The sequence below is a fragment of the Ciona robusta genome, chromosome 1 (assembly GCF_009617815.1).
Source record: "Ciona robusta chromosome 1, ASM961781v2".
NCBI classification, from domain to species: domain Eukaryota; kingdom Metazoa; phylum Chordata; class Ascidiacea; order Phlebobranchia; family Cionidae; genus Ciona; species Ciona robusta.
In genome coordinates, this window is record NC_143235.1 from 959,988 (window position 1) to 983,004 (window position 23,017).

Consider the following 23,017-nt stretch of genomic DNA (forward strand, 5'->3'; position numbering starts at 1 on the left):
TGTAACAAATTTTCGGTTCATGTTACTAGAAGACATATCTTGTTTCATTGTACACAGCCTAGCGGTAATAAAGCTTACAAATGTCTACAAACTATTGTGTTTCGATTGTGGTTTAATAAAAGGCCGCCTTACCCAGTATGGCCACTTGTGTCTGTACATTGAATTCGCTCTTTGTGTAGCGCGTATGTGTTAAGTGTTCTGCCTGAAACCTGTTCTGTTTGGCGAAATAAGTTGCTATGTTTGCGCAAACTGTAGCTGCGTGTACAGTACATACACATATATCTAAGCAGACAAAACGTATAAAATTTACCAGGTTATAATTCAGACGTTCTAAAAAAAGGGGAGGTTTCAGCAGTTCTAAGTCTTTATGAAATGGGCATACGAACAAGAAGGAATTTAGACTATACTATACAGCGTTAGTAATAGGTAAGGTTTCAGACTTACTGAGTAAAACAAACATTATGACTGAGTTAGTTTTGTAAACCGAACTGCGTTGGTTTGGGAGGAAGGTAGACAAATACTCCACAATAGTTATTGCTGTCTCGTACATCATTTCAAACCCTACCCATTATAGAGTGCTAGCCTAATGCGTTTAGTTAGGCACAGTTATAGTAAGGTGGGGATATACGGGACACCTATCATTTATTGTCCCATTTGATGGTAAACAAGCAGCATTATAAAACCATATTCTCACGACTTAAGGGGGCATTGTTAATTGTTAAAAACACGGTCTGGAAATTTAAGTGCTAACCGTATTCCATCTTACCCCACCCTACTATATAAGTGATCGAACTTATTATTGACGTCAAACCATATCTACTTAAACATTTGTTTAAATATTGCTTCATTAAACACGGCGTTTGCAATAAGGTTTCTGTACGAATCAGTAGGTACAGTGAAACTAAATACAAGTACATTAGTAAATATTTAACATTAGAACAACACAGCTATTCGAAAAGACTGCCGATGCCAATCAGGCTAAATGTACAGTAGGGTGGGGGAAGATGGGACACCTTTTTATTCTATTTTCTCGTCCCATTTGGTATTAAACAAAGAGCATTCAAAGAGTTATAAAACCGTATTCTGACGACTTCCATAGACCGTTGTTAATTTTTTAAAACATGTTATGTGCTAAAAGTGTCCCATCTTCCCCCACTTTACTAAATATATTTTATTAAACAATTGGTCGGACTTGATTTTTGTCTGTTACGTATTTTCGTAGCACCAGATCCTTACTGTATTTCTTTACATAAGGATCGTTTAACTCTATGAGCACCAGATCAGGGTCAGATTCGCGAAAATTATTACAGCGGTTCCACTGTATTGTTCGATACGTATCCATTCGTGGTTTTATTATGTGTACGCTGTATTGTTGCCCCTCAAACGGTGAACAAAACGGCGCTAGTAGTTTTATCCGCCAGCTGAATTGAGCTCTCTTTTGTTATACTGTAGCTAGGTAATAGGATCCAAAACAGAGCGAAGTTAAAAATGGTTTAGCGGTCTTTGAACATGCCAGAGAAAATACTAACTACAGGTAAAAATGCAAACTAATTGTATATATTAGTTTTAAATGTTAATATATTTTTTAACTGTAAGCGTGTTTTAACAACTGTTGTTTTGTCGCTATATCCTGTCTTATCGTTTTAAATATTTCTGAATCTTTGCTACCGTAATCGAAGAGACAAATAAAGTTATTATAGTAGGGTGGGGGAGGATGGGACACCTTTTCGTTCATTTTTTTAATCTCATTTGGAAGTAAACAAAGAACATTTAAAAAATTACAAAACCGTATCCCCACGACCCCCATAGACCGTTGTTTATTGTTTAAACACGATCAGGATATTTGGATTTAAGTGCTAAAGGTGTCCCATACTCCCCCAGCACCCTACTATAATATATAAATATCACAGTTTAAATAATATTAACTTTATTATTTTCACAGATCCGCCGGAAATCGACGAAAATGATTTTGTAAGTACATTAGTAACACCTATTAGAAGACTGTTGTAATTTTGTAATTGTATTTCTGAGGGATATATATAAAAAAATCGGACGTCGTTAGAATTTAAATCGCATATTTTGTGATCGTGTTTTCCTGGTCAAGGGTCATATGAGAATACGGTTGGATGATTTTGTAAACATTCTTTGTTTATTGACCGGCGCCATAGGTAATGGGTTCAAGGCTCGACGCTGCTACCATTGTGGGCGTATGTGTCCTTGGGCAAGACACTTAACGGCAATTGCTCCAACCCAGTGGTCACTAATGGGTTGTCTAAATTATCAGCCATACATAAAAAAAAAGAAAAAATCACAGAAAAAATAATAATCACCCACAAAGTAACATACATGGTAACTCGTGAGCTGGCACGAAGTGTTAAACCCGTGTGATAACGACTGTCGATCGCGGTGGTATACCATACATATATAGTGGTGTGGGGGAAGATGGGACACATTTAGCACATAATATCCAAACATCCTGGCCATTTTTTAAACAAATAATACCGGTCTATTAGAGTCGTGGGGATACGGTTTTATATTTTTTGAATGTTTTTTGTTTACTACCATAAAATTAGTATGAAAGAAATTAGTATGAAAATAAGAAATTAGTATGAAAAGGTGCCCCATCTTGCCCCATCCTACTATATATACCCCCTATTAATTCAAAAAGGGGGCATAGAAAATGTCCATATACCCCACCCTACTATATGTTTTTTTATGTGTTTGATAATAACTTGAGTTCATTGTACGGTAGGACGAGTTCCTCGCCACAGACGATATTTTCGTTGATTACTTCAACACTTTCCTTGAATTACCGGTAAGTGAGCGTGAAGTTATTCAACGATAATGAATCAGATGATGAAGTAGCTTGTTGTGCTCGTGGTTCGAGTAAAACACAGACAAACATAGATTAAGCTACCACTGGATAAACGTTGAATTAATGCTGAAAAATCACGTCTTTGTCCCAAATTTTTTTTTATGAAAATGTTTGAACTTTTTATATTACTGAAGATGGTTTTAGTTATTAATTGTATCATAAATAGACTGTTATATTTGTATTAAAACTGACCAGAACAACCGTGTAATAACAACTGTCGTTGCCCCACTGGAATAAATAAGTCACATACGTGGTAATTTGTAAGCGAGCACAAGGTGTATGAAACAGAACACCCGTATTATAACGACTGTCGTGTCATAAGTTACACACGTGGTAATTTGTAAGCGGACACGAGGTGTATAAAACAAAAAACTACGCAAGTTACATTCATTTAAATTCCACAGAGTTTCCCGGAGCCATTAAGGTTTAATACTGACACTGGAGGATTCGAAGTTTTAACTCCGGAGAAATTTAAACTCGCTGACAAAATCAAGTCATATGCAAGGTCCCAAACACCTATCAGTCAAGTGTATAAGGTACAGTCTATTTTTTTATTGTGTTAATGTTAACTTTTATAGTGTTAATATTTATACAGTAGTGTGGGGGAAGATGCGACACCTTTTAACTCGATTTTCTCGTCCCATGTATAGTAGTAAACAAAGAACATTCAAATAATTATGAAACCGTATCCTGACGACTCCCATAGACCGTTGTTAATTGTTTAAAACACGATCAGGATATTTTGATATTATGTGCTAAAGGTGTCCCATCTTCCCCCACCCTACTATACATTTTTACCATAATTTTTAACGTACACGTAACGTATACCTAAGAACTCTTTTTGCAAAATGTCTTGTTTACAGATTATTATTATTCATTTTTATTTTTTTAGTGTCAATGTTTTTAATTTTTGATGTCAATATAAAAGACAAAATTGTTACTTGTGTTTAAATACTTGTTTTCCAGTACAAGATTTTCCTATTAACTTAAATCCCAATAAAACAGAATGCGATCCCCCACCCACCAATCCGCCTCCCTCATTATGAAAGAGAGAAAGCGGAGGAAAATAGTGTAGAGGAAGAGGAAATAAAAACAAGTTTCAGTGTCAAGGTTTGTGATTTTTATTTTGTGTAAAATTTTTATTACAAAACAAAATTATTCTACTGTGGGGTAAGATGGGATAACGTTAGCACCTACATCCCATATTTCTTTATCACGTTTTGAACAATTAGTTTTGGGAGCTTGTGAGGATACGGTAGCATAATCCTGTAAATATTTATTTGTTTACTATCAAATGGGACGAAAAAAGAAAATAGAAATATGGATCATTTTACCCCAATCTATATACACTCGTATTTATTAATAAAAATTCAATAGCTGAACTTTTCAATAGCTGATTCAATAGCTGAATTGCAATAGCTGAATTTCTCATAAATGGCAGTCAAATCAACTACAAAGTTACTTACGTAACTTGTAAGCGGACAAGAAGTGTATGAAACAGAACACAACTGTCGTTGCCCGGCTGAAGATAAACAGGTTACATACGTGTTAACTTGTAAGCTGGCACGGGATGTATGAAACGGAACACCCGTGTTATAACGAGTGTTGTTACCCCGCCATGCGAGGATAAATAAGTTACTTTCTTTCACATTCAAAATATACTCAAAATTTTAATATTTTTTCCCCAGTGTCTTGACAAAGAACAAGGCATGCAATGGATTAAAAGATTCCGACTTCCAACTTTTCTACGTAGTGATCTCTACATGGAATATAGGTATGATATATGTTATATGAAGGTATAATATATATGCTGTATGTTTATTATATACTTGTATTTTGAGTCTTATGAGGGTAAAATGTCAATCATATACCCTTTTTGCATGGTCACTTTTATGCGCGTAAGTACTGGCATATTTACTCGCAAACGCTTATGACGTTGCGTGTTAACTTTGTTTTTGCGAATAAATATGCGAGTACTTACGCGCATAAAAGTGACCATGCAAAAAGGGTAATAGAGTTGTTATTCAACGTAATGGACAGAACGTAACTCCTAACCCATATAATTCCTAACCACTAACCCCTATCTAACTACCAACCTCTAAAACATTCCACCAGACTAATAAATAACGTATTCTTCACTAGTGAGACTTTGTGGCACACTTAAACCTGATTAACAGCAAACTAAATACAGTGTAATAAACCCTGATCTAAAGTCATATATATGTATATTCTGAATTCAGACTTGCGAAATTACTCTCACAAATCGAGACACGCAGATGTGGAATTAAACTGACTGTGGACCAAACTTACAGACCATGGCACAAAGAAAAGAAGGTACAACTACTTGTGGTTTGTTTCAAACGAAGGATATTGTTTACTTTTATTAATAGCTTGGTGGTAATGGTAACCCGAAAAGTAAAAATTGCATAGCATGACTTACGTTTATAGGAAAAAACACCTTGAAGGGTTCCGGGTTCGATGCTCAATGCTGCTACAAAGTAGTATATGTCCCTGTACAAGATACATAATTGTTACTGTTTTAATTATATAACTGTATCCTCACGGCTTTAAAAGGGCGTTGTTAATTGTCAGAAAACGATTATAAAAAGATGGGATTTAGGGGCTAACAGTATCCCATCTTACCCCACAATAATATCTATACATTTCATTTCAGGTGACCCCTCCCACCACCCCTGTGGACGAGAAAGGGCAAATGATGGAACGATTAAGCGTCACAATGGGCTATTCTACTCCGTCACAAACGCAACAATGGTTTACAATGGCAAAGCAAGTATGTGGTTGGGTGTTGTTAAAGCATTATATAGTAGAATTAGGGAGATGGAAAATATTTTCATTTTATTTCTCGTCTCATTTGGTAGTAAACAAAGAACATTTAAAGGATTATAAAACTAAATCCTCACGACTTCCTTAGACCGATGTTAATTGTTTAAAATACGATCAGGATATTTGGATATTATGTGCTAATAGCAGGTGTTTCGTAATCGAGAAAAACCAGGTTCAAATACCACTGCTGGAGTAACACCCTTAACGGCCATTGCTCCAACCCAAATAATGGTTTTCCTAAAATGTCAATAACGAAGTAATTTTCCATCTTACCCCACATTGCTATATTTTTCAACATAAATAATTACACCTCTACAGGTAGAAACAGTATCTGTTTCGGGAACTCCCCGTTCTGTGACGTCAGCCCCTGTTCCAACCCCTCGACGCAAGAGTTCGTCTCGTCCAATCAGCTCCCTGGATTCTCGTAGCGATATCGCCGACGACGCCGAGGAATATTTCAAGAAAGAGAATAATGAGGTTTGTGACGTCACAGTGACGTCATTTTATAGATTTATGTCTAGTTTCGTGGGGTAATTGGGACAAGTTCTCGTTATCTTTTCTTTTTCTATTTGGTTGCGAACTAAACATTCACAGAAGGATTTACCATAAAGTCTCGCGACTTTAAACGATTTTTTTGGAGTTGTGGGCTTGCTTTAAAACATATGAATATAGTAGGGTGGGGTAAGATGGGACACCTTTAGCACTTATTATCCAAATATCCTGATCGCGTTTTAAGCAATTAACAACGGTCTATGGGAATTGTGAGGATACGGTTTTATAATTCATTGAAACTTCTTTATTTACTACCAAATAGAACGAGAAAATAAAACGAAAAGGTGTCCCGTCTTTCCCATCTTACTATATATAACTGTAGCCTCACGACTCTAAAAGAGCGTTGTTAATTGTTTAAAACACGATCAGAAAATATAGAATTTAGGTGCTAACGGTATCCCATCTTACCCCACAATATTATACTCGTATTTTAAATGAAAATTATCCTTAGGTACAAAGCTCAAACACAGAACCTAAGTTTTCTTCCCGTTTGACCTCAAACGCTGCGTTTTCTGGATCGTCCGTCGTATTCTCTCCAAGTGTGCCGAGTAATTATCCGATCCATGCCGATGCGGCTGCGTGCGTGATGCCATTGCCGCTAAAGAGGGTGCCGCAAGGTTCGTAACGTAACTGGTTTATTCATGGCGTAATCTCTGTTGCGGCGCTGTGGCAAAATGGTTACCGCCCATTCATGTAGGCCAAAGGTAATGGGTTCAAGGCTCGTCGCTGCTACCATGTGAGCTTTGGCCAACATTTAATAACAATCTCTTCAACCTAGTGGTCGCTAATGGGTTGTCTAAATTATCAGTCATACATCAATAATGAATGAACCTAACTTGCTTTATCTTCGCATGGAAAACCAAAGTTGTTATAACACGGGTGTTTTGTTTCATACACCCCGTTCCTGCTTTAAAAATTTGGCAGAATATTATACAAAAAAGATGCAAAAAATCATTTAAAAATCTTTAATTTTTACCATTACAACAGTCGGTCACGTGGTAAAGATTGAACCCGAACTTTCCGATGACGAAAGCGACCAGGGTGTTGGGAGTGAGAGCGACGAGAGCAAAGAAGAAACAAACTCGGAGAAATCCGTGGAGGAAGAGCAGAAAAGTAAAATTTTAATTTTTTTCAATTTATTATATTTTGCAGCATGAAGGATTAAATTAAATATTTATTTTTTTATATTTTTTGGCGGTTTTAAAAATCATTTTTTGCTGATTAAAATATTTTTTTGGCGATTTTTTTTTACCTTTTACCTGTGCTGTTGCATATTACCCACTTCACATACAATTTCATTTTATAACGCAAATACGCGCATTGATTACAAATCCCATGCTGTCCCCACAACTAAAGAGAAATCACTTTTATATTTCTCCGAAATATTAAAAAAACTAATAGAGGCTAGTTAGGGGAATCCCCAAGCTGTTGGGTTTTTCCCTTGGTAGAATATATTCAGACAGGCGAGACAGCCATGAGCTATGTATGCATTTTTTAATTTTGCCAATGGTTGGTTGTTACGATTAGTGGTTAGCAGATAAGCTGGGGGAGGATTCTTCACTAGCACAACATTTTATATTTTTTTCTTATCAAGGAAAAATGAGTTTCATTCATTTATTCAACCAACAACCAAAAATATTTTACCCGAATTACTTTCTAGGGAGTTATAACTTTGATGTGACGGGCGTCACCTCATATTCGTCAGTTTTTGTCTCACTTGCGATAAAAGAAGCGTTTCTTTCAATGAGCCCTAACCTTAGTTCCACAAAACTTGACAACATTGTCAACCTAGATCCAATAATCAAATCTTCGTCACAAGATGGGGGAATTCCACTGAGTCAGCTGACCCACAATGTAGGTTTATATATTTGGGAAAAGTTTATATTTTACCTCAAAAAATTACCTACGAAGTTACATACATGGTAACTTGGGAGCACTAGATGTATGAAATAGAACATCTGTGATATAACGACCAGCATTGCCCCACCATGCAAGGATAATTAAGTTCCGTACGTGGTAACTCAAAAGCAGACACAAGATGTATTGAACAGAACATCTGTGTCATATAGACTATCAAATGGCGTTACCCCACCACAAGGATAAACAAGAAACATTAAATATTCAAACCTTAACATAAACATAACAGATGTTAGCTGAAGCTGTGATGGAAGCTAATGAAAAAGCTGAGTTTCCTGAAGACAAGTTTTCTAACCGGTATGTATGATATAAATAAGACTAAATAAGGGTTAAGAACCAGATACTAGGATCCATGACACGTGCCTTGCTGTAGGACCTCACCCACTTAGAATAGAATGTTTACACACAGGAGTTGTATTCCCATGTACAGTCGTTTAAATTTGGCAACTAGTATAGTCGGCCGATGAGAATATCACTACTGAAGTCCTTAACCACTAGCCCTGTGCTTGTCCATTAGTAATTATCTATTATTGTGCTACAAAGACAAGTACAACATAGTTTTACTGTTGAATGCCTTCTCTTCGATCTTTAAATAACATGCTTTTTGCTATGAAAACTGTTTTGTAACAGCTTAAAATTCCATTTTCTCAGATCCCAGAGTGCCAGGTCTTTGTCAGGCTTACTGGAACATCCAGCCAAGAAATCGATTTCATTTTTGGAAAAGGTAAAAACATAAATCTTTATTTATTATTGAATCTTCGAATACAGTAACAAAGATCAGATTAATTAAAACAACAAAGAGAAGGAAATTAGCAGCAAACATAGGTTAGGCTCTTGTCGATTGCTTGGGGTTTAGGCTAAATTTGGCTCATTAAGCCAAAATATCTTTCCCAAATAGACTGAATGAGTATTTTTAGTGAATCCTAAATTTTAATAAAGTTATGTTAAATAAAAAAAGATAAAAAAAAAATTATGTTAAATAAAAATACATAACAAAATATGTTAAATAATAAGAGATAAAAAATATTATGTTAAATCTTAATTGTAATTAACCCCTCCCCCCCCCACAGTACAAATTGATATCAACATTTGACGAAGAAACAGACTCTGTGTTTTCGGACGAAACTGACGAATCAGAATTCACCACCTCATCTCGGAGATTTGATTTTACTGGTGGGAGGTTCCGTTTTCCGTTTTCTGTTTTTTCCATTTTTTATTCTTTTTTAACTTAATTTATACAAATGTTTTAATATATTTTTACTTTTTTCCTTTTTTTTCTTTTACTTTATTTTAGGTCTAAAGATAAATAATTTAGGAAAAAAACACATTTAAAACAAATTATGTTTTGCTAAAGCTCCAGTGTAATTTAAATTATCAGAAAGGTTATTTATTATTGTATTTTAAGTTTACTCCTGTATAAAGAAATTCAACAACTTCTGTTTTTTTCTTTTACTTTTGTTGTGTTTTTTTTTCACTTTTTCTTGTTTTTACCCTTATCTGCTCTGTTTTTTATGCTTCTTTGTTCCACCAGACTCCAAAGGTTTCAACAAATTCAAAACTTTCCTACAAAACACGATTGGAGAGAAATTATTATTATTATGGATGGATATCGATAAAAGTCGGTTTGCTGTTCACCAAGATAAAACTACAATGTAAGTTTTATCTATAGTTTGGTTAATTGAGAATAAGTTTTTTTCAAAGTTTTTTTTGGGTTATTTGAAAATAAGTTGTTATTTTTAAGTTTTTAACCTTTAATTTGAGCTTTTAAAAAAAGTTTGTTTTTTTTACATTTATAATAGTTATTACAATTTTTGCTTGTGTGGCGGGATAACAACAGTTATTGAAACACAGGCGATCTGTTTCCTACACCTCATGCCGACTTATGATTTTTTTCCATTTAACCCAAATACCTTATAATATACTTCCCAGGTATCTGCAAAAACTTCGAAAAACCTATTTAAAAATTGGAAGTACTAAAAGACTCCCGAAAGAATGTTTGTCTCGTTATAAGCTCGAACACGCCACCTTGTGGGGAATAGATCACTTGCATGACGTGCAACGGAATATCGCGGAATCACTTCTGCTGTATTGGTAAGAAAAATAATATTGATAACTTTTGTATGTATGTACGAATACAGTGGCTGATTCAGATTATCAGTTTTAAAAAATGCTAACATTAACACCCCATGTTCTGTTACACAAATCATATTTGAGCAGTATAACCTGGAATTTAAAAAACGAGAAATTTACAAAGTTTTCTGCCAATTCTGCTATACCAGACATAATGTAAATAATCTTTTAACTGCTTATCTGGTATAAAACAAAGTGCATTTCCGATGTTTCATCTGCTATTTGGTAAGGCTTCATTAAAAAATGCGATAACTTAACACCCATTATCTTCACAGGGCACCAAGGTACTTAGTTCGACAAACGCCCAAAATACCTTCGAATATTTTCGGGGTTGACAACCCTGAAGAGCAGGGGCAGAAGTCACATGACCCACGTCCTCTGTCATCACAATCTTACCCATCTCCGAAGACCATGACAATCGCTCCTTTAAGACCCAAGTCATGTTTTCCGAGACTCAAGGTATCAATTCCTTAAATCATATTTTAGCGAGATGTGTATTATTAATTAAAAATCTATATTTCTTTACAGAATGGTCACTATAATAAACGAAATAGTCAGCAATTAAAATTATATATAGTTTAACATTAGTTTAAAGTTTCCTACCATTGTTAAAATGTGTCCTTTACTAGCTGTGATTAATCAAAAACTAAATTGATTTTAGAATGGTCACCATGGTAACGAAAAATGCCGAGTCAGCAGTGAGTACCACCAATACTTCCACCAAGATGTCACCATGACTCAGCATGACCCGTCACCCCCCCTCACAACGCCGAGCCCAATCCCTAGCTATCTAGCGCCAAAAGTGGCAGCTCTGACGGAAAGGGGGAGGAAAGGATTTCAACTTCCTGTGAGAAGACCTGCTTCAGCTGGTAAAGGAGATTTTATTAAAACTAAATGAAGTTAAAGAAATCTGAAAACGAAAAATTTTTATTATACTTCTACAGCAGCTAGTTTTAAATTGTATTATATGGATTATAAAGTGTCTTGCCGAAGGACACATATGCTCACAGTGTTTAGCACGTTGCCTCTAACCCACATGTTACAGGTTCTAAAAGAGATTTAAATATGCATGAACAAATCTTATTTTACTGGTAATATATAAAAACAAATCTTGAATACAACAAAAAAATATATATTTTTTTAAATTCTATATCATTTAATTTGACATTTTTTATTAAATGTGTTTATCTCTGTAGGCCCGCTCACCCGACAAACTAGAGCAAGATTTGAAAAGAAAAATTCTGCGGCGACCAAATTAAACAAGTCAGTTAGTTTTAAAATATTTTTTTCGTTTTTTTTTATGGAATTTCATTGTATGTTTTTGCATTTTTTAGATATATTTGTAGAAGTAAAATAAAGTTCTGTACTTTTTTTATATTTTTTAACAATTTTTTCTGTTACAGCGTTGAGAAAATCCGAGTCAAGTCAAGCGTGATGATCCGGTCTCCTCCTTCCTCTGTGACATCACAAGTAACTGTGAAAGGGAGTCCGGCAATGGAAAGCATGTTACAGGTGAAAAATTTAATTAAATATTATAATTTCTTTGTTAATATTTTTACCCCTCCTTTGTAAGGAAAGAACTTTGTAATATAGTAGGGTTGGGAAGATGGGACACCTTTTTATTCTATTTTCTCGTCCCATTTGGTAGTAAACAAAGAACATTCAAAGAATCATAAAACTGTATCCTCACGACTCCCATAGACAGTTTAATTGTTAACGCGATAAGAATGTTTGGGTATTATGTGCTAAAGGTGTCCCATCTCCCCCAAAGCTACTAGATATTTTTATCACTATTGTAATAAAATATGTAATTGTTACAACTTTATTGGTAAAATCTTTGTAATGGAAGAATCACGTTAAAAAAAAATACGTTTTTCTTTATAATTGAACAATTGAAAATCTTCACCTGTTTGGTTGCAGCAATCAATCAACAACTTTTCGTTTAATTTTTCTTTCCTGTCCTATTTGGCATGACTGATTGTTTAATACCATATTCTTCACTATTTGGTCATTGAAGTAACAACTGTCTAACGTGATTCTCCTTTCCAGGCACTTTACCATGACACAAAAGCCGGTTGGTTCTTCACTCAATTCTGTGAGCAATCAGGAAATAAGGTTCGTTTGTAAACTTACAAAGTATTGCTGCAGAAATTGCAAATATAATATGCCAGGAAACAACAGTATATATTACCTATAAACCATATTTTGGGTTCATCAGCTACGTTTTTTTTGCTGACGCCTTTTCCCACACCTTTTATCTATAGCGTGTTTTTACGACACACAAATAAACAACCCCAATTCAATCCTGAATAATATGTTTCCCCAGATGTGGAACAACGCCGTTCACTTCTGGTTCGACCTTCAAGATTTTCATCATTTATTTTATGGAGAAATATTTGATCATTTTACTGTGGAAAGAAAAGCCCAGGTTTGATCTTTTTAACCAATAATTGCTTTTTTAAGTTAAAATGAAAAAATTTTTAAAATTTTTAAGGTGCTTAAAAATATAGCCTATAATATGTTCTTGATCAAGACATTTAACGACAATTGCTTCAACCCAGTGGTCACTAATGGGTTGTCCAAATTGTTAGCCATACAGAAAAACAATCACACACAAAGTTGCATACGTGGTAACAATAGTGGTACACTAGGAATATTAAAAAGAACACTCGTGTTATAACAACTCTTGTTTTCCCGCCATCCGAGGATAAATAGGTTACATATATTCTCATAACTTTGAAATTATTTCCTCCCCAGTTAATATTCTCCACCTACATCGTCAGTGGCGCCAGAGAGAACATCGGCGTTTCCGTGGCGACTCGAAGACAAATCCAACTAAAACTGAGTCCAGCGTTTGATGAATTATTCGACTCAGCAGAGGAACAAGTCCTCAAGATGTTGATCGTTCCGTGGAACCAGATGTTGGGGACGGATCAAGCCAGTTATAACAAGGTGGGAAGTTTGAGAGTTTTTGCTTGTAATCAACTAAAAATCATTAAAAATTATCTAACAAAATGAATGCAAAATATAACTAATATGAATGTAACTTGCTTTACCTTCGAGTAGCCTAAGAACAACAGTCGTTATAACACGGGTGTTCTGTTCCATACACCTCGTGCCTGCTTATGAGTTAACCAAAGGAAACTTTGTGGGTGATGTTTTTTGTATTGGTGACAATTTAGACAATCCTTTAGTGACCACTGGGTTAAAGAAATTACCATTAAGTGTCTTGCTCAATACACCCACAACAGTAGTAGTTTAATATACTAACATTTAAACCAATTTACCATATTGGGATTAAAGTTGAAATACTTTTGGACAGATTGAACTGATCAACCAAGAGAGAAATTTAAATGTCGCGCCTCGTTATTTGACTTACCTGCAAAAGAAAGGAATTAAGCAGGTCAGTTTGGGTTACGCGATTTTCAGCATCCATAAAGCAATTGCAATACTAATATGCATGAACAGTATATATTAAAGCAGAACTGGGAAAGGGCTATTCTATTGTTCCATTCCTTAAAACAAAGCATTTTTTAAAAATTTGTTTTGCTCTATTGATATGAATTAATGGAACTTATTTTTTAACTTCGATAACGAAGATCAGAAGAGTTTACGAGCGAATAGACGAGTAGTAATGGCAGTTGTTAAAACACGCTTATTGATAAAACAAAAAAGGAAATACTCTTTGGCTAAAGGCGTTTCCGCTTCACCCTACAGGGAATACGATGTTAAAAGTAAACACATGTAATTAAACAATATTACAGATAAGCAGAAGTTTTTTATTGCAGAAAAAGCAACCAGTTAAAACTGAGCAGGAATCCATGGAAAAATATGAGGAAGATCTATGGATAAAAGTTCCGGAAGATGTTAAAAATTACACGTTTGATGAACTTATCAGGAACCGCATAGAACTGGAGTTTTTCCGGAAATTTTTAGAAGAAAATTATGCCAAGTAAGATTAAAGGCAATATTTTTTGTGCTAAACTCTCATAAGTGGTAGGAGCCATACACACTTGCCCAGTAAGATAAACCAACCAAGACACTTTGCATCAACCCAGTGGTCACACATGGTTTGTCTAAATTGTGAGCCATGCAGAAAAAATATCACACACAAAGTTACATAGATGGTAACTCATAAGCTGGCATGAGGTGTATGAAACAAAACAGTCATGCTTTAATTACTGTTAATGACACATACACCCACAACGATAGCAGCGACAAGCGTTAAACCCATTACCTCTGGGTTAGGATGCCATGCTAACCACTTTGTCTATGTACCAGTGTTAGAAAATTACAAAAGATATTTTGCTCAAGGACTGACCTTCTTTGTTGGTTGGACATTGAATCGTTCAAGCGAATCCCCCATCCAGCCAATGAGAAGCGAGATGAGAAAGCAAAAGAAATTCGAACAAAATATTTACACAAAAAATACTTTTTTGGTCCAAACAGTCCAGCAACTAAAGATGAACAAAATAAGGTAAAATAAAGTTGTTTTATTCAATCTTAACTTAGAGAAAGGCTTGTTTCGACATTTTATGATCATTTCCAAAATTACAGAATTGTTGGGTAGGACAAGATACTGTTAGCACATCAATTCCATATAGATTGTTTCCTAGTCTGGTTTGGAATAATTTTCAATGCTCTCTTAGAATCCCTGGTTATGTTTATATATTCTGTGAATGTTGTTTTGTTTGCTTTTAAAGGGTATGGGAAAATAGGATAAAAACATTATATCTTATCCTACCCTACTTTATGTTATATTATAATAATCAATTTAACGCAGTACAAGAAATATATTTAAAATATGTTATTTTGAATGCATGAAGTTTATTTTGTCTCTTTGGTCACAAAAATAAAAATTGGGAAAGTTTACAAAAGCTGTGTTACCTTTCAATTTATCATATCTTTATATTAAATATTAAGTTATTCATTTAATGCAAAACACAAAATATTTTATGCTTAGATCGTCCTGGCTGGATCATTTAACGGTATTTTACAGTTGTGAGGGTACCAAAATACGGAATCTTTTTTTTATTTAGGCCGTCTTGGCTGGAGGGGGTTGGGGAAAGACACTAAAAGAGCGGCCACCCAATGAATTGATCACGGAAGCACAGAAGTACGTGAGGCAGAGGATTGAAAAGAGGTGGCTCCCGTTGTTCCTGGCAACAGAGGAGTTCCAGGATCGCCAGCGACCAAAATCTCAGATGTCGGATGTAGCAGATGACGTGATCTTGCAGAAGAAGAAGAAGAGAGGGGAACCTTGGAGGGTGGGGATTATTCATCTATTATTTTTTTATGACTTTTTGACGACTCTTTAACCCCTTTTTTTAACTTTAATACGTTTACATTAATCTTATTTTTTATAGGCCTTTTTAACTTTTTGTTTGAGTTTTTTATCCGCATGAAACAACATAATTTTCATGGAGTAATGGGCCATTTCTGACCTAAAGGCTCTGGCTTCCCACATAGGATAGGATTACATTTGTTATTTTGTGTAACCTTTTTTGACTTTCAATGAAGTACAACATTGTACTGTATTTTATAAAAGTAAAGTTTAGGTTAGTTCTCAGAGTTACCTCACTGCTACATAAAAATCTTATTTTTTAGTTACTTGACAATCGATGGCAATCGTCATCGAGAGATTTAATGGAATTCCGCCGTGGATTGACAAATAGGATTACAACCTCCCAGTTTAGAAAATATGTTTCTTTGAAAGGAGAATTTCTCGAAAACGATGTCTTGTTTTGGGTAGAAGTTCAAAAATACAAGGTAAACATAAAATAAAATGAATATTTCCCGAAATATTGGCTAAAAGTAAATAATTGTAACTTTTTATTTCTCCTCATGTAGAGGGGCAACGACAATCGTTATAACATGAGTGTTCTGTTTTATACACCTCGTGCATGCCTAGGAGTTACTTTGTTGGTGATTATTCTTTTTACATGGGTGTTCTGTTTTTGTATAAAAAATGTTTTTCCAGGATTTTTGCCACATTCATAATGATCCTGTCTCAACGGAAATTAAAGTGACTTCTATCATCAACTGCTTCATTAGTTCACACATCCCACCAAGCTTGCAAATTGATATATCTGCTGAGATGGCGGAAAAAATCATTGAAAAACGAAAAGAAATGGGACCCTATGTATTTAGGGAAGCTCAGGTGAAAAAAAAACAGAATATTTAACTAATTTAAATTTGTATCTGTATTGTTGAACGTAACTTATTTTATCCACGCTTGGCAGGACAATGACAGTCGTTATAACACGAGTGTTCTGTTTTACACACCTCGTGCCCGTTTACCAGTTACCATGTATGCAATAATCAGCTACAAAGTTACATACATGGTAACGTGTAAGTGGGCTTGAGGTGTATGAAACACCACCACATAGGGATAAAACAAGTTACATTCAACAACACACAAAAAAATTGATTCATTTTAAATATTTATTTTTCAGTTGACGGTTTTCCGTGTTCTCTTTACTCACTGGAGCGGATTCTGCGAGTTCCGAAAGAATCTGAGTGATGAGAAGATCACTTCCACTCTGGAGAGACAGAGGAGAAAGAGAATGGAGAGAATAAAGAAACAAATAAAAGAGCAGGAGGAGGAAGCTTTGTTGAGAGTGGGAAAAAGTTTTTGATTTAGAGTCATGTTTTTATGATATTTTTTTATTTGAGAATTTTCTGCTTTTTTATTTTATTTTTGTGTTTTAGTATGTACACATAAATTTAAGTTGTACTGGTTTAAAATTTAGAGACATGGTTTTTTTAGGGGATTCGTGGAAAAGACTGTGTTTTGGTATTCACTGTGTTTTTGCCCAAACAAAAAGCCCACAATGGTAAAAGTGCCAAGCCTTGAACCCATAACCTCTGGGCTAGAAACATGTGTGCTAACTATTTACCGGCTATATTAAATGGGTTACGATACCGTAACTTTAAAAAATTCATTTATCTTTCCTTCTTTCTTTCCTTTTTTTATATTCCCTTTTTTTATATACTTATAAAATGTTTTTTTATTTTTACTAATAAAATTATATTTACAAAACAAGGAAGAGGCAAAAGCTGCGAAGGAAGCCGACACACTTGATTTACCCGACATTCTGTCCACACGAGGGAGCGAGATAGCAGAGAGCGTAATGTCCGAGAGTCGCCATAACAACCTTGCTTGGTCTTATGGGAAATATGTTGAGGGCTTGGAGAGACAGCGGCAACTTTTGATTATGGAGAATGAAGTCAAAGGACAAATACCACCAGAAGCTCTGCCAGCAAGGGATGTTGGTGAGTGTGGCGTTAAACAAGAATGTTTCTCTATCTTAATATGCTCTTATGTCTATAAACCTGGGATGGATTTTCTTTATCTGAATATATATTTGTTAATACATGGATAGGCCTTTTGGGCAGAACAAATAAAAACAATTGCTCCAACTCAGTGGTCACTAATAAAAATACACTCACAAGTTACATACGTGATAACTTGTAAAAGGACACGAGGTGTATAAAACAGAACACCCGTTACCCTTTCACGCAAGGATAAAGCAGATTACACTCACCATTCATAACTTTGTTTTGCAGATGTTTCAAGTGAACCAACTGAGCTAGATACGGAGTCCGATGAGGGGAACGAAGGAAGCGTCGACACTTCTGCAAGTAAAGGGAAGAAAAAGAGAAAGGACAAGGTTCAATGTATTGTTCATATATATATATATATGAATGAATAAAAATTATTTCGTTTATGGTCATGATTTTGAAGATCGGTAATGTTTACAAAAGCAAAAAGACTGGTAGAACAGTAGTTGTAAAAAAACATGCTTATTAATAAAACGGTAAAAAAAATAATGTTTCGGGTAAAAGGCGTGACCGTTACACTCCCTTTTATTCCTGAGTGTTTTGAAGAAGTGGTATGCCAGCTTAATTCTTGTGTTAGCAAGTTACATAGTTGGTAAGTGATATGTAAACACAAGGTGTATGACCACATCAAACACAATATATATATATTTTTTTTATCTGACATTATACGTTTGACACTTTGAAAAAAATTGTAAATTTTTTTTTTGCTACTTAAAAGCAAAAGTTTAATATTCCATTGCTGATATCAAACTATATTTTAAATTTCTCCCAGGTTTTGATTAGTACAATTAAAGAGTCAAATGCAGCTGGGGATAAATCACAGGAAATTTCCCAAGGCAAGGAACAAGAAAATGTTTCAAAAAAGCAAAAAATAACAAAAAAAAGGGGCACGGAAGAGACTGTTAAACCTCTAGTTTTGATCGATTAAGTATTATTCTATAGTTGTTTAGATTTTTACAGCTAGTGCTGACTTTGAAATTATGTTTAGATTCACTGTATTGACACTCAGAATGGAATGTAATTCTGTTGCTTAAGTTTTTCGTTATGTATTGCTTACATTAGTAATACTTAACAGATTGGTTAGTTCGATTCTTTTACTTAAGGCTAAGTTATGCTTATTTTTTTTGTTTAAAAGGGGGAGACTAAAGTACGTCGCTTATAATTATAGGCGCCCACTTGATTATATTTACGGAGAGGCAACAATAATTAAAGATCGGCAGGTTTTCTACTTAATGTTAAGTTACAGATCTACAACCTACCTAAGTGTTTCTGTTAAGTAATGTAAGTATTACATATAAACTCCCCCAAAAATCACCCAGAGAGTAACATACATGGTAACCTGTAAGCGGGCACAAGGTGTATGAAACAGAACACCCATGTTGTAACGACTTTGGTTGCCCCGCCATGCGAGGATAAATAAGTTATATATGTAGCAACTTGTAAGCGGGCACGAAGTGTATGAAACAGAACACCCGTGTTATAATGACTGTCGTTTTCTGGCTACGTGAACATAAAGCAAACTACATTCATTTATTCATTACTTGTGTAAGCATTACTATACTGAAAACTTAAGTAATAGAAATGCTACCACCCCTTACTACTATTATGTTTAGTACTTGCACATGTAGTTCACTGTGACCATAAAGTGCCAAGGCAGTCTGCCAAGTTTTAATTGATGCTGTATTGTAGAAATATATATTATTTATTGATTTTTATTTGTTGGTTCAGAAATATTTGATCTTTTAGAGTCATAATAAGAAGATCAGACTAGAAAATACTCAGATTTCGCCCACAGTTAGTTTATTACCTTACAAGGGCACTAGTAAAGAATCCTCCGGTACGTTACAGATTAGGCTGGTGGAAAGTGTTAGAAGTTGCTGGTAGTTAGGGGTCAGTGGTTGGTGGTAACTTTTAGTAGGTAGCAGATAACATAGAGGGACGATTCTTCACTGGCCCCGAAAATTTGAATGTCATTTTACACATGTTTAACAAAAAAGTTTTTTTTTAAACTGTGTCTGAAAAATTTCACACAGTGGTCTAAAAAAGAGATTTTAGATTGATCTTAAAAAAATGATTGAAAAATTAGACTGGTCTTAAATTAGTGGTCAAAAAAACAAAGCATTAATAAAATTGTGGTTGCAGAGTAGTCTGAATTGAGTTACGACCGAAGGGCCGCCTTGCTAATTGAACTGTAATCGCTGACTGGAAGATTTTCAACCGGGGACAACCGCATAGCGTCGCTTTCGGTCTTACGCAAGCGATTGTCCCGTTGTTTTCTGGTACCTTCCAACGTATTTATTACGTCTCCCATCACGGAAGATTTAACGTCATTGTCTCAGACCTTCCCAGGGTCAAGCGGTCCCAATTGCCGCTTAGCCCATAAGCAAGCTTGCCACCACGAGTCAATGTATGACGGAAGTTCCAAATATGTAAGGGGTGTTTAAATAGATCTTTTGTTTGTGGGGTTTTTGCCATTAGTTATCTAGGCCTGTAGGTTTCATTTTGTCCTCGTACATTTTTAAGATCTCGTAGTCTTGGGTGCTATATTTATAGTGCAGTAAAATTAATCCACATTTTAAATAGTTTAAGTACCATAGTTAAAGCGGACACGATATAATGCGCCTTAAACAATCTTTCCAGGCGGCATAAGCCTAAAATAATATGTAATATAAGAGGCGTTATATGAGTAGGTTATTCGTTATGGAAATTTCTGGATCGTAAATTTGAATAAAGTTTTTTTAATGCGGTTTTATTTTTAGTAAAGTTATAGTAGGGCGGGGAAAGATGGGACACCTTAAGCACATAATATCCAAATATCCTGATCGTATTTTAAACAATTAACAACAGTCTACGGAAGTCGTGAGGATACGGTTTTATAATTCTGTGAATATCTTTGTTTACAACTAAATGGGACGAGAAAATAGAATGAAAAGTGTCCCATCTTCCTCCACCCCACTATATAGGGAAAATGGGACACCTTTTCAATGTATTTTCTCTTCCAATTTGATAGTAAACAAACATTTAACGATTTTTTATAAAACTTTATCCTCACGGCTCCCATAGACCGTTGTTAATTGTTTAAAACACGATCAGAATATTTGGTTATTATGTGCTTAAGGTGTACCATCTTCCCCCACCCTACTATATATTGAGTTCGACGGTGATAAATGCAAGAGAGAAATATACTTTAGTTTTGTTTTGAACATTAAATATACAAAATTGGCATGAACTCTGGCCGTGAATTGTGTATAAACTACGGTCTCAAATATTTAACACTTTATTTAATTGTAACCAATGTGCCAAAAAGCGAAGCTGGACAATGTAACAATAAAATGTAGAAATAGTGTCCAATTATCCTATCAGGCTTCCTGTAAAAGCACCTGTTAGCCAGAGGAAATTATTCTTGGCAGCAAACACACTGCTGCGAAAGGGTTACTTTCCTAACGGCATCTGCCCAATGCTACAGAGTAGACACGTCCCTTAGCTTCGTAGTAAACGATTCTCGACAGCTGTTGTTCGTGATCGGCCGACCGCGACCTGTCACGTGACCCCATTGAGGTTCGAGCCGCGCGCATTTCAATTTGCTTTGAGTGGCTAAGTGGTAATACTCATTTCGTATGTAAGTTTTAGGTATTAAAACGATTAGACGAGGTACTATACCTCTTCACTTTGAATTTGCCGCATTTTGTAATGAGTTTAGTAAAGCCTGCGTTTTGAATTGATATGTTTTGAATGTTTTTGATACGAAATAAGTATATTGTTTTTATAAACATATTTTTCAGGCGCCATGTGTTTTTTTATAGTGAGTAGGTTGTTCTATAATGTTGAAAGCAGAATATTGTTTGGTCAAGTTAAGTGAATTTTGTTTATTCTGTATTAGAAACTGTGGCACTAGTGAAGAATCCCTTGGTACGTTACAGATTGGGCTGGTGGAAAGTGTTAGAGGTTGGTGGTTAGGGGGCAGGGGCTAGCAGTTAGGGGTTATAGGGGGTTACCTGTTAGCAGATAACTAAGGAGGGAAGATTCTTCACCAACACCAATTAAATTTCTTTTGTCTTAGAATTTGTAGTCATTGATGTTTACAACTTGCTGAAAACTTTGTTGCTAAAAATAATCAGTGCAGAATTTTTAGATTGTATTATTCCAATGTTATAGAATTGTTGTTATATTGGGCTATGAACTTATTTTAAAACCACAAGCTTTATATTTTTATTCAGTTCATAGTTGTGCTGTTCTTAGTTAAATAAAGAGAACAGACTAATCTTGTATGTTATAGTCCGGCGCCGTGGCGTAGTGGTTAGCGCGCCTGCCTGTAACCATTAGGTAATGGGTTCAAGGCTCGTCGCTGCTACCATTGTGGGCGTATGTGTCCTTGGGCAAGACACTTAAGGACAATTGCCTTAACCCAGTGGTCACTAATGGGTTGTCCAAATTATCAGCCATACATAAAAAAATGAAAAAATCCAAAAAAAATAATCACCCATCACCAAGTAACATACATGGCAACTCGTAAGCTGGCACGAGGTGTTAAACCCGTGTGATAACGACTGTCGTTTTCCGGCCACGCGAGGATAAAGTAAGTTACATTCATTCATAGTTTTGTAAACAACTTTCTGTGTAAGTTTAGTAGCATGTTTACAATCAACTATACAGAAAGAAATAGGCTTATGTATGAATTGTAAAGGTTGTTTTATTAGTCTTATGCTGTAGAACTAGATACCAATCAATGGTTACCTTTTTTCTTCTTTATTTGCCATAAAAACAGCAGAGCTTTAGTGGCCCACTGTTGCACATTTATATGTTACCCAATTTGTTTTTTAACATATATAAAAACTAGGAGTCGCATTCCTGTAAGGGGTAACAGACTTCAGAGGTAGCAGAGAGATGACCAATTTTACATGGAGTAGTACATATACATATATTATACTATTAATCGGAAAGGGTAGCGGAAAAATTTAAAAGGCGGTTGGGAGCAGATAAGTTTAGGAATCAATGATCTAGTTAACAGTTTTAAAATTCAACTGAATAGATTTGATCATTTTGTGAATGAAATCAATTTTATAGATCATGTTATTGACTCTCGCATGTGTTATAATCATTAACTTGGTGTAGGTTCCCACTAAAGTTACTAAACTACAAATAGTTATCAAATATTAATCCAGCAAGATTGTTAACTTGTAAAGCTAGTATGTAAAATGCAATGCAGTGTATCACATATTAATAACTGTGCCGTTTTTATGAGTAGTTTTTTGAGTAGAAAAAAATGAGTAGTTTTATGAGTAGAAAAAGCATCTTTTTGTTTAGTATTTTAGAAAGAATTAGTCAAATCTTGTTTTAGTATTAGTTCTGTCAAAG

At 35.0% G+C, this 23,017-nt stretch overlaps 1 protein-coding gene and 1 non-coding gene across 2 annotated transcripts; one reads left to right on the forward strand and one right to left on the reverse strand.

The window, feature by feature from the left end:
• Positions 1–232: 232 nt before the first annotated feature.
• On the forward strand, positions 233–22,138 carry LOC149741137 (regulator of G protein signaling 22-like). The gene is made up of 34 exons (XM_089874444.1): positions 233–1,534; positions 1,943–1,971; positions 2,753–2,815; positions 3,280–3,411; positions 3,881–3,985; positions 4,564–4,649; positions 5,116–5,209; positions 5,550–5,666; positions 6,038–6,196; positions 6,723–6,888; positions 7,259–7,384; positions 7,932–8,125; positions 8,418–8,485; positions 8,840–8,912; positions 9,259–9,361; positions 9,720–9,840; positions 10,118–10,279; positions 10,594–10,777; positions 10,980–11,187; positions 11,515–11,581; positions 11,722–11,830; positions 12,368–12,433; positions 12,645–12,746; positions 13,076–13,270; positions 13,641–13,721; positions 14,107–14,270; positions 14,633–14,795; positions 15,358–15,585; positions 15,926–16,087; positions 16,299–16,478; positions 16,774–16,938; positions 17,365–17,593; positions 17,888–17,991; positions 18,435–22,138. The coding sequence occupies exons 1-34, from the start codon at positions 1,510–1,512 to the stop codon at positions 18,588–18,590; spliced, it is 4,386 nt and encodes a 1,461-aa protein (XP_089730570.1). The 5' UTR covers positions 233–1,509; the 3' UTR covers positions 18,591–22,138.
• LOC149741138 (Nuclear RNase P) lies at positions 19,795–20,061 on the reverse strand. The gene has a single exon (XR_016387400.1).
• Positions 22,139–23,017: the final 879 nt, after the last annotated feature.